The 12,788-nt window shown below is 41.8% G+C and overlaps 1 protein-coding gene across 1 annotated transcript; it reads left to right on the top strand.

Moving 5' to 3' along the window:
• Nucleotides 1–3,513: 3,513 nt before the first annotated feature.
• Nucleotides 3,514–7,288, top strand: rpl19 (ribosomal protein L19). The gene is made up of 6 exons (XM_083977389.1): nucleotides 3,514–3,586; nucleotides 3,973–4,079; nucleotides 5,606–5,728; nucleotides 5,920–6,040; nucleotides 6,699–6,809; nucleotides 7,087–7,288. Exons 1-6 carry the CDS (start codon nucleotides 3,582–3,584, stop codon nucleotides 7,208–7,210), a joined length of 591 nt encoding a protein of 196 aa, XP_083833515.1. The 5' UTR covers nucleotides 3,514–3,581; the 3' UTR covers nucleotides 7,211–7,288.
• Nucleotides 7,289–12,788: the final 5,500 nt, after the last annotated feature.

The following is a 12,788-nucleotide window of genomic DNA, read 5'->3' as shown; positions in this document are numbered from 1 at the left end:
TTAGTGTAAGTAAGGGAGAGTGGAGCTGTCGGTGAAAAGAGGAAACAACGCCACGTCTGGTCCTGTTCTATGTTGTTCGTTCACACCGTCACCGTTTATTCGTTACGTCCGCGGTGTAAAAGGCCGTGACGCAAAGACGCGATTAGGCGCGAGACGCGGTAGACGCGACTTTTTTTTTTTGCGACGCAATACACCCGATTCTTTTATGGCGACGGGACCCTCGCGTCTTCGTCTATTTCATCGTGTTTGGTGGGAAGACCCAAAGGGGCTTCCCACTCAAACACGAGGAACGCTTTTTTTTCGCGCGAGCTTTTACGCGCAACCAAACGCGAGATACGCGAGATACGCGAATTAGCGCTCGTTTTCACTCGTTTCAAAAAAAAATTTCACTACAACAATTTTTTTTTTTTTTTTTCTTTTTCAAAGGAGGTTAAATCGAAAGCAACTGGACTTAGTTATTTACTTATTATAACTAAGTCCAGTTGCTTTCGATTTAACCTCCTTTGAAAAAAAAAAGTATAGGAAGACGTTTCACCTCTCATCCAAGAGGCTTCATCAGTTCATGTAGCATCTGACCAGGCTGGGACTGGTCCAACTATCTGGTGTGGAGACTCAGTATAAGTCCAGTTGCTTTCGATTTAACCTCCTTTGAAATACTATGACCTGGACAAATGAGAATATGCACAGGCCTACAACAACATTTCTGCTCTCACCAACCATGGTTGAGGCGATAACGTGACGCACAGTATACTGTTATGAGACACATTATGCATCCCAACTGTCTTTTTTTTTAGAGGATTTTTTTTTTACCAAGAATGCGCCCAAAAAAATCATGATCCAGGGGCCAAAATTCGAAACAAATATATATTTTTTTTAATCATAATTCTCATTATTCTCCTGATGTCGGTTTAATGTAAACAGATTGCGCTGATATGCGTCATGTGACAGCGGGGCAGAGCTGCAGCTGCTGTGCTGTGATGGACCTGATCGGACTGGTGGTGGTCCACAGTCAATCAGTCCCAGAGCCTTCCTATTCACCTCCAATGTAGACGCGACGTGCGCGCTCGTTACCCAAAGCGGCGCGTATCCGCGTGCATTCGGTGCGACGGCGCCGCCGTTCCCCCCCCCCCCCCCCCCCCCCCGTGCATGTCCGTTGCTGTGTCAGGCAGGTGTCTGCACGGAGCTCTGCCCCGTTTCAGAGGTGAAGGAGAGACGTCGCCTCCGCGATGTAGAATGTGTTCAATTAAAGTGAAACTAACACATTATATAGGCCTATATGTCCATTACACACTGAATGGGATGTTAAATCCCATGTCTTTATTTCTTCAGTGTATTTTAATAGTAATAATTATGACTAACATTCAGTGAAGACCGAAAAATCAGTATCTCCAAAATGGAAATATTGCAATGGTTTTTATTTTTTTAAAGCATTTTTAATATAGAAATGTTGGCCTTCTGAAAACTGTCCATCTATATGCACTCAATACTTGGTTGGGGTTGAACTACTGGAAATAGACTTTTCTGTGATATTGTTAATGGTGAGCCCCCCCCCCCACGACAATTCCTCTCTTTTTTGGTCCTGACCCGTTTGCATCCCTGAACTATACTCGAGGGTCTATAGGCTACTGTGGGTTGAGCAGAAATTAGAAAAAATATATTACAGCTCTACACAGTCACAGTTCAACTACACACCTCTGCACATTTATTCATTTAAGCACAAGATTTATCCCAAATTAATGCAGTTTGGTGTCGGGCTATATATATCCTGATGGTGTTAATCAGTGGTTGCGTCACAAATTACCATCTTCTATTCAAAATCTGTTGAGACGAGACTTTTTTTTCCCCTTCTGCACAGCAAAAACTTTGTTTGTACCTATTTGTGAAAGAGGACATTGCATATATTACAGAGTGTGTTTTTTATGTGCACTGGTGTGGAAGATTTTTGATGCTTCTCTGATGTTGAGAAGAGAAACCTGCACACAGATGATCAGAGACCTGCAGGTGCACAAGCATATAAATAACCCAGGTTATCATGCTCTGTGAAAGCATAATATCGCCAAATAGCTTTGAAGGTTACATAAAAAAAAAAGCATAGGACACATTAGAGACCCCTCCAGGATTGACAGTTATAGCCCAACAAACAGTATGAAAGGGAGAGTGAAAAATTGCACAAGCTCATGATCCGGTGCTTTGGGGTTTTTTGTTTTTTTTTGCCTGGAGATGATGATTTAATTTGGTATTCTGGGTTACCTGAGGTGGAGAAGTCACACAAGAGCTCCTCATGCACCCACACTGTGAGCGTGCAGTGTTGCCATGGAGACGGACTGCTGCGAGAGAGTCGAGGATGCTACGGTGTCAACCTCAATAAGCGGTCAGTCAGATGGTAATTTACCAGTTGGCTATTTTTTTTTTTTTTTTTTTTACAAATGTTTTCACAAGTGGCCACTCACTAAAGCCCTCAGTGCTGTCAGTTACTGGTTTAGGAGCCTCTCAAACGCCTAAAAGTGCTTTTCTCTAATCTCTTAATTTGTTCTCAATAGCCATATGTTATTATTTTTTAGTTATTTTAAATAATTTTATAACTTTCCCCTGAAGCTTGATACATGCATACGCTACTGTTCATTTTCATTAGTGATTTGCAGTACATTTTCATAGATGTAATGGTGAATTTCACAGTGCATCACAGCAAACGTTCAGACTCTGTTACTTATATTCAAAGAACCCAATTTTTTTTTTTTTAATTTTCATTATAATAATAGTGCCTAATAATGCTTTAAAAGTAATTATATTGAATGCCAAACAGCCCATTGTGAAATCAGAATTACATGGGATTTGCTGAAATAATTAAAGGTCAGTTTTTGTTGTGGAATTTGCACAAAAAAAAATTGAAGGTGGGACTTATACGGATTATGTTTAAAATAGCAGACCACCAGTGACAAGGCTACTAATTCAAGCCTGCATAAAATAAAGAAAAATAATAAAAGTAATTATATATGATAGATAAGAACTGTAGTTTAGTTGGTTTCATTGGACTTTATTGCAGTATTTTATTTTTATGCAATAAAGTAATCTTTTCTAGTCTATCTGACGTAGCTAAACTGAAAGTTTCACATCACGAGTTACGTGTAAAACGGTAATAATTAAAAAAGTAATGAATAAATAATACATAAGTTCACTTTATTATTCAAAGCTCCCATCAACAATATATGGGTTAGGGTTAGTAAAATACAGTGGTGTGGTTTCTGGTCGCAACACCGCCATCATGTGGTATAACACCAGAACGCACCCTAGCACTACGTCACCCATGATGCTTTGCGGAAACACCGGCTGTACCACAATTCTACTACGGGGGTTCCGATATTTCAAATGTTAAAATAAACCCCAGATTACTCCTGTCTCTATTAATTTTGCCCCACTTTAGGATTTTAATAAAGAAAAGTAGTAGTGCAGTAAACTGTTCACGGCGTTAGTAATGTGTGGGAGGAGAGCGAGCTGCCCCGGGCTCGCAGATGGACTCTCCTCCGTCTTGGTAGCTCCCGGTTCGTCCCGCAAGCCTTCCTTTTCCTATCGAAGTAGCAGCCATGAGGTAGGACCGCCGTCGGTGGCACAATAAAAAGTCATTTTTTAACTGTTAAAATGCACATCTCGTAACCTCACATCACACCAGAAAGAAACTTGAGGCCATTCTCAGTTGATACACCAAGTAAATACCTGTTAGCGAAGTGAAAATCCCACGATTTTACGTCTCTCAGTGTAACACGATGTAGCAGACGGAGAGGCCATGTTGTCAACCCGGCTGGCAGCTAGCTCAGCGTTAGCTCTGCGGCTAACGGGCTCTTGGTTGATGTTCTTGTGTAACATTATAAATCCACTTCTAAAAGGCACATACCCTTTGGGATAGAGCTTGATACACATATACAGGCACAAGTTTACTGTGTAAGTGTATTTACTATGTGTGTGTGGCTCCTGCAGCATGCTCAGGCTCCAGAAGAGGCTGGCCTCCAGCGTCCTGCGCTGCGGAAAGAAGAAGGTCTGGCTGGACCCTAACGAGACCAATGAGATCGCCAACGCCAACTCCCGTAAGTAAAGCAACAAGTCAGGCTATATGTGTTATATATTGGATTTTTATTAGAAACAAGCATACAAGCATGTGACTGTCTACAAACCACCTGTCGGTCTCGGTGTAAAAACGCTCACTGGCTCCACCACCACCAACGTGCGACAAACTGATGGACAGAAATAAAGTCTCTGCACTAGAAATTATTTAATGTGAAGTTGTCAGGAGTCTGATTTATACAGGTCAATATTTTAAAGTTTGAATAGACACAATGTCGAAGATGTCTTTGTAGCTCCACTCAATAGGACTCTGTCTAAATGTGTGGTCTCAAGATAAATCTTGGATCATGGTGTTTGCTAGTCACTAAATTCAGTTTTCTCTACAAGTAAAGGTCTTAAATTATTGTTAAGTCATGGATTATATTTACCAAAGTTTGACATCTGTCCCATGCTGCATCTTCAATACATTTCGCAGTGAATATATTCATGTAGGTAGTTAACAATAGCCACCTGAAGCAAGGTTTAATCAATTTGCTGTGACAAACTACCTGGAAATGTTTAAACTGGAGGTCGACTGATGAGTGGGTTTTTGATTAACCGGTTTTTGAGTAGGAAAAAGCTCATAATCAATGGACAATCCAGAGAGCTCAGTCAGTAAGAACAGTTGTTGGTCAGCAGCACACGAGCGACACAAAACATTTTTAATCACAATAACCTCTTTTGTCCTGAACTGTCTCCTGTTATAACGGCCGTGACCTGCCAGCAGCTCGGCTGTAGAAAGCTCCACTTCCACAGTGTAATAGGAGGCAGTTGTAGTGTTTAGATCAGTGGACAATATTAATGTTAAACCCTGTGTAGTTGTCAATCACCTCAGATACACAATGTGGAGATCTGGTCCACAAAGATGCTACCTGTCTGCAGCTATCAGCCACCACCAGACTCAAACCTTTGGCCAATAGCAGCAGTTTATAAAATGTTTGATCAGTCAACCTCTAGGTTAAAATGAACTTGACATAGTGATATTAAATTACACTCTATTGTATTCCCATCCCAAGTTTTTGTTCTGTAAATACATTGTACAGTTTGATCCTGAAATATTTTTTTTAAATCACCTTGTGATAAAAAAAAATCTTACATTTTTCTCGGAAACAAATTGACAATTAAACTTCGTCTTTATTCAGTCTGATAAGGTAATTGTGTTTGGTGAAGATCTTTACACGTACAGTATGTATGTTAAGATTTGTTTTAAAACTGTGGTGATAAGACAGTGACACTCAATGATCCCACAGTTTAATATAATGCAATAAAGTATAAAGTTGTATTGCAATTTATTTTATATCTGGGGATTTATCTGGATTTTCTTTGTCTGCTTTTAACAGCAGTTTTTAACTATGAACTGACAGACTTGTGAATGATCTGATTTGTTGTAGCTGAATGACATTATCTACAAACAGCTCTGGTTGTTTAGTAATCACAGTTTTTTTAGTGGTTACCAACATGCTGTGATGTTCAGTTCATCTCTAACTCTGTGGTTTCCTCCTGCGTTCAGGCCAGCAGATCCGTAAACTGGTGAAGGATGGTCTTATCATCCGCAAACCCGTTACGGTCCACTCCAGGGCCCGCTGCCGCAAGAACACACTGGCACGCCGCAAGGGAAGACACATGGGTGTCGGTGAGTCGAAAATGTCTCAATGAAACAGATTTAATGTTGTTGGAGCCAGTGTAGACTAATTATAGGTCACATCAACCAGGAGATCTGCAGCTGATAGATTTAGGAAGCCACCTGTGTTTTAATAGTGTAGTAGCCAGTGATTACCACCTGGAGAAGCTGAAACAACATCCCTTCTTCTTTCTTTTCCTCAGGTAAGAGAAAGGGTACAGCCAACGCCCGTATGCCAGAGAAGCTGATCTGGATGCGCCGCATGAGGATCCTGCGTCGTCTGCTGCGTCGCTACAGGGAGTCCAAGAAGATTGACAGGCACATGTAGGTTTATGACCGTTGATGCTGTTGATACTGAAACTTTTTTTAAATTTGTTTAACAGGGTATCCGCGGGGTCTTGAAAAGTATTAAAAGGTGATAAATCAATTTTGGGAAAATTAAGACCCTTAAAAAGTATTAAAAAGTATTTTCACGACATTATAAAGTCTTAAATTTTGAAGGAATCCGAGTAGGGAAATGGCACTCGGATATCGGCTACAGCCCTACTAGAAACAAAATCAAACGAGCTGAGGCACATGTCATGACTGTCGTGATTGTAGTTTTTGAGCAATATTTTTATATTTTTATAAACTTTTCCTTTGATTTATTATCCCAGCCTATTTTGAATTCTGTTTTAAGTGGTCTACAGTCTTAATCACTAACTAAACTGTTAAGTTAAAAGTGTTATTGATGTGAATGGTTACACCTTGAAGTGGCGGTGAGGTATTAAAAAATATTGGTAAGGTCTTGAAAAAGTCTTTAAAAGGTATTTAAATTAACTTCAAGATTCCTGTATATACCCTGTTTAAGGATTAAGATTATTCCAAATGGCACTGATGTTGTAGCTCCTTTCAATCAACCAGTTCCACTTTTAAATTGCACCACTTTTATGGTCTGATGATCTCTGACATCATTTTTTCCTGCTCCGTTTGTGTTTCCCAGGTACCACAGCCTCTACCTGAGGGCCAAGGGTAACGTGTTCAAGAACAAGCGCATCCTTATGGAGCACATTCACAAGCTGAAGGCAGACAAGGCCCGCAAGAAGCTCCTGTCGTAAGTCAACACACAAACTTCCTGTGCTAAATACAACCATGTTCATGTGTACTAAAGAAGTAAGGTCCATATGTTTTTATTTCTAAAGTAATGCCCAACAGTTGGCAAAACTTTATTGATAATTTATCGAACCAACAGAACAACCATCGGACGTCAGATTTATCATGAGATGTGTTTGATCAGTCGATGAGCTGCAGCGGAGTTGGGAGGAAACGTGGTAACAGTACGTGTTGTGTGCACAGATGTGAACAGCTGTATCTCTCTCTCTCTCCTACAGCGACCAGGCCGAGGCTCGTCGCTCCAAGACAAAGGAGGCCCGCAAGCGCAGAGAGGAGCGTCTCCAGGCCAAGAAGGAGGAGATCATCAAGACCTTGTCCAAGGAGGAGGAGACCAAGAAGTAAAAACCCTGGTCTGTCCGTCCTGCCTGACTCTGCCACCAGTCAAGTGCCGACAAATAAAAGTGTACATAAAGACACAGATGGGTCTCCTGAGCTCTGCTTTGTTCTCTCAGCATTAAACTCTTTAATTAGCAAGAAATTAATAATCACAGGGACGAGTAACGAGCAAATATTATAACATTTTAGACACATTATGCTGAAATAACTGGTGTTTTTCATTAGATTCACTTCCTCCAGTTGGCTGAACAATAGAATCGTGTTAATGGAAACTGGAGCGATTGTCAAAAGTGCACAAAATCATTAAAAGACCAAGTATTGTTGAAATAATTTCACATCAACAAAGTAATATCAACGCTCAGCTGCTTTTAGATTAAACCTTCATAGAGTGTGATCACAGCTCAACACTGAAACACATGCAAGCAAATGTGATGCAAATTTATTTGCTGTGACACGACAGAAGTTTAGACTGATACTCAAACTTTGCCAAATCATGAGGAGAAACAACTCTATTGAGCTTTTTGGTTTTCAGGGGAAACAAAACAGTAACAATAACTGCACAAAATACTGACAATTGAACCTGAACACCATTATAATAGAATACTTTATTTAATCCCAGAGGGGAAATTTAAAATGTCACAAGCAGCAGCAAGACAATACAGACAACACAGATCACAAAAACACATAACTTATGTGAATAAAAGGTTAAAAGTGCTGGGTACAGGATGCTTATGGTGAATGAATGAATGAATCAGATTGAGGAGTTGTACAGCTGTATTGCAGTGGGTATGAATGAATGTTTATATCGCTCTCTTGAGCAGAGAGGGAGTCTCTATACAGTTTGATATATCAAGCTACAGCTCCACGTCCTTTCCAGCACAGATCTATAATCTTGAATCTCGTCTTTTGAGATGCAGCGATATCACGGTCAATCAAGAACGAGGTCCCAGGTTGAGATAATAAGATAAGATATAGTTTATTGATCCCCGACCTGGATATCTGTGTCATAGCAGCAGGTATACAACACAAAATAAAGAGTAAAGGATAAAATAGAAATAATTTTGAAATAAAAATAAATACATAAAATGAGGAATAGTGGATTCAATGGAATAAAAAAGTTTATCTTTTTCTATATTTATAGTTCTCTTTAGTCTGACATTTGAGCAGTGTGCAAAAAGTCCCAGTGGTTATTTTATCATTTACAGGGATGCAAACAGCGCGCCGAAAAGCGAAACTCGCTTTTTTCATGACCAATTAGGTGACTTGTGTGAATCATTCAGATCCGAAGAGATTTTGTTTTGAGGGGGGGGGGTCTCAGCGTCTCAGCTGGGGTCAGTAAAATGTTTTTCTAACAGGCTGACAGTGACAATCACGTGAAACTGAGGCGAACTCATTCATGGTTTCTGATCATACTGATAACTGCCGACCTCCAATGTTGACGCGCGACGTGCGCGCTCGTTACCCAAAGCGGCGCGTATCCGCGTGCAGTCGGTACGTACATTACTGTGTCAGGCAGGTGTCTCCCACGGAGCTCTGCCCCGTTTCAGAGGTGAAGGAGAGACGTCGCCTCCGCGATGTAGAATGTGTTCAATTAAAGTGAAACTAACACATTATATAGGCCTATATGTCCATTACACACTTTTAGGCCTTAAAATGTCTTAAATTTGTTGAATTATTGTGTTCAAGTCTTAAATAATTTTAGACAGGTCTTAAATGTTCTTATGCCCACCATGGGCGAGCATTTCACTCGCATTTGCCCCTAAAAAAAAAAGACATGTGTGAACCGGGAAAATCACAAAAAAGAAAGAGCACAACCTGCGATTGGTCCAAAACTACAAATCCCACAATTCTCTGGCCTCAACAATAACAGTAGTTAGTGTAAGTAAGAGAGAGTGGAGCTGTAGGTGAAAAGAGGAAACAACGCACGTCTGGTCCTGTTCTATGTTGTTCGTTCACACCGTCACCGTTTATTCGTTACGTCCGCGGTGTAAAAGGCCGTGACGCAAAGACGCGATTAGGCGCGAGACGCGGTATACGCGACTTTTTTTTTTGCGACGCAATACACGCGATTCTTTTATGGCGACGGGACCCTCGCGTCTTCGTCTATTTCATCGTGTTTGGTGGGAAGACCCACAGGGGCTTCCCACACAAACACGAGGAACGCTTTTTTTTCGCGCGAGCTTTTACGCGCAACCAAACGCGAGATACGCGAGAAATGCGATTTATCGCTCGTTTTCACTCGTTTCAAAAAAAAATTCACGAGCCCGCCAACAACTTTTTTTTTTTTTTTTTCAAAGGAGGTTCAACTGGACTTAGTTATTTGTCTAGGAAGACGTTTCACCTCTCATCCATGAGGCTTCATCAGTTCATGTAGCATCTGACCAGGCTGGGACTGGTCCAACTATCTGGTGTGGAGACTCAGTATAAGTCCAGTTGCTTTCGATTTAACCTCCTTTGAAATACTATGACCTGGACAAATGAGAATATGCACAGGCCTACAACAACATTTCTGCTCTCACCAACCATGGTTGAGGTCACAACACTGCTGTAGCTGCTCTGGAAGTCCGAGACACTGAGGCCAAACGCCGCCGTCGCTTCTGATCCATGACGGCGAGTTCCGGGCTGATGAGCTACAGAGACTTTAGAGTCAAAGAGAAGCAGAGCGTCGCTGTGTCGGACTGTTTGTTTGGATTTAATGAAGAAGCTGCACAGAGTCAGGTGAGCAGAAGCTGCCCCCCCCCCACCCCTCTCACCGTGGAGCCGCTGCTGTCTCACAGCCACCACCGACCCCTAGAATAAAACACCACTAAGCCGTGGACGGTCGCTGCGTGGATAAAATGCTGACGACCAAAACAGCCGCCACCAGGTCACTGACTGGAGAGTTTTAAAGTCGGCACATGAACGCAGCTCAGACCGGCCGGTGCCTCAGCGCGGTGATCAGCAGGACGCTATAGCCTACCCAGTACCGGCCAGCTCAGTACAGAGGGGGGGGCGATAACGTGACGCACAGTATACTGTTATGAGACACATTATGCATCCCAACTGTCTTTTTTTTTTTTTTACCAAGAATGCGCCTCCTGATGTCGGTTTAATGTAAACAGATTGCGCTGATATGCGTCATGTGACAGCGGGGCAGAGCTGCAGCTGCTGTGCTGTGATGGACCTGATCAGACTGGTGGTGGTCCACAGTCAATCAGTCCCAGATCCTCCACCGTCACCAGATCCCCCGAAAGCCCCCGCAAATAATACATCGACAAGAAGTTAAGTGGCAAGTTGCACCTTTTCGTCGGTTTATTATTTGCGGATTATTTTTTTTATAGCCTATATAACGTCACTGCAACATGCGGCTCTCAGTGCTTGTCGGTGTTGTGTCTATAAATTGTGAAATAACTTTTCCTCGATAGAAATATGAGACGTGGTCGACAGGTTTCATTCATCCATGTTTTGGCAGACAATACAAATAACCAATGATAATGAGATTTCCACCGCGCCGAACCAATCATGTGGCTGGAATAGAGCCAGTCAACAGTAACATGTGCATTTGTTTGGGTTGCTGCAGATGTGCACATCAGCTGACACCGCCGGTAAAAGAGAGAGAGAGAATGAGTGTTGTCTCGAAAAAAAACAGTGAAGGAGAAGTTGGACAAGTGACTGAAAAGACGCGTGGTGCGTAATGGGGACACCAGGCTGGAGCGGACCGTGGTCACGGTGCGGCCGCTCTGCTGCTCACCTCAGTGTGTGCGACAACTCATTCATGGTTGTCTCTGATTATACTGGTAACAGCCTTCCTATTCACCTCCAATGTAGACGCGACGTGCGCGCTCGTTACCCAAAGCGGCGCGTATCCGCGTGCAGTCGGTGCGACGGCGCTGCCGTTTTTCCCCCCGTGCATGTCCGTTGCTGTGTCAGGCAGGTGTCTCCCACGGAGCTCTGCCCCGTTTCAGAGGTGAAGGAGAGACGTCGCCTCCGCGATGTAGAATGTGTTCAATTAAAGTGAAACTAACACATTATATAGGCCTATATGTCCATTACACACTGAATGGGATGTTAAATCCCATGTCTTTATTTCTTCTGTTTATTTTAATAGTAATAATTATGACTAACATTCAGTGAAGACCTAAAAATCAGTATCTCCAAAATTGAAATATTGCAATGGTTTTTATTTTTTTAAAGCATTTTTAATCTAGAAATGTTGGCCTTCTGAAAACTGTCCATCTATATGCACTCAATACTTGGTTGGGGTTGAACTACTGGAAATTGACTTTTCTGTGATATTGTTAATGGTGAGGCCCCCCCCCCCGCCCGCCAGACAATTCCTCTCTTTTTTGGTCCTGACCCGTTTGCATCCCTGCATTTACTCCCTAAATTCAAATTCAAACCAATTTCAAACTGTTTTAATCATTTCTAATTACACACTGCAGGATAAACAATAAGAAACTGATCCAAAAGTAGATTAAATCACTTTCGGTACAGTTTTTACCAGACATGATGAGGATAAAATACAGTTTATTGTCAGGTTTGTCATTTTGAGGATCTGTCGCCGCCCAGTGGTCACAGCTGGAATCACATCCAAACACCTGATCTGAACATCTGCGAAAAGTGTCACTACAAAAAAAAAAAAAAGAGTCTCTCGTCTTTCCACACAGTAGTTTATATTTTTATAATAAGCTCATAAGTGATGATGACATATTTGACTCCCATGCATGAGACTCAGTGAGTGTTTACATTAGTTGGAGGCGGAAATAATGAAAAGACCAAAGGCTATGAAACAATCTGACACTTCCTAAAAAAAAGCCATAAAAATGTGTTTATTGTTGTTTTTATGTTGCACACAATTAACTGCAAACTGCAATTACTCCATTCGCTGCTATTATGGGATTGATTTCTAATGTCCAGTCCATTACAGCAGGAAGTGTAAATTATGCATGTGGCTCTCCTAAGTGGTTGTATGTGTTGGTGTATGTTAGTGGTGTGAGTGTGTGTTTACCATGGATGTATTATATTATCTTATTCTTATAATAGATCCATGGTGTTTACGAATGTGTTTTGGTTTGTGTGAGTGCTCCTGAAACATGCAGCCAGCCCAGGGTGGTAATAGTTCAAGCAGCAGGCACGAGGGCACCGGACCTCACGCTAAGCAGCCGAGGAATGCGGAGGGATCAGCTGTTCTTTAACCACATGACCCCATTACTGCCCCCCTCAGGTCCGCCTCTCCCATCACATCACACCTCCCCGAGGAGCCGCGCACCAGGCCGGCCACCACCACCACCACCACCACAGCAGCAGGAAGGAGGAGGAGGAGGGTGGTTGTGACAGTTAAAGAAGCTATTGATAAGAAACTGAGGTTAAAATATTCAAATCTCTTGTCTCTGATGTGTGAAGATTTTAAATTTAAGTTTCATGCAGCATTAAAAGTTACACATTGCTGCTGCTGGACCTTCATTATGTTATTTATATAAGGCTGCCTGTTCCTGTAAACTATTTCTATTATTCTACTTTGATAAAGATTTTCTCCAAGAATCAGTTAAATATTTAGTCTCAAAAGGCAAAAACATTTTCAAAAATGACGATTGTCTGAATAACA

Source organism: Trachurus trachurus (genome assembly GCF_905171665.1).
Source record: "Trachurus trachurus genome assembly, chromosome: 8".
Lineage (NCBI taxonomy): Eukaryota > Metazoa > Chordata > Actinopteri > Carangiformes > Carangidae > Trachurus > Trachurus trachurus.
Note: the sequence above shows the minus strand (reverse complement) of the source record. Positions and strands in the feature narration are given on the sequence as shown.

Bases quoted from the DNA above. Each gene is read 5' to 3' on its own strand.
- rpl19 (XM_083977389.1), top strand. The intron at 4,080-5,605 runs GTAAGTAAAGCA...TCCTGCGTTCAG, and splicing joins GATCGCCAACGCCAACTCCC to GCCAGCAGATCCGTAAACTG. The intron at 6,041-6,698 runs GTAGGTTTATGA...TGTGTTTCCCAG, and splicing joins AAGAAGATTGACAGGCACAT to GTACCACAGCCTCTACCTGA.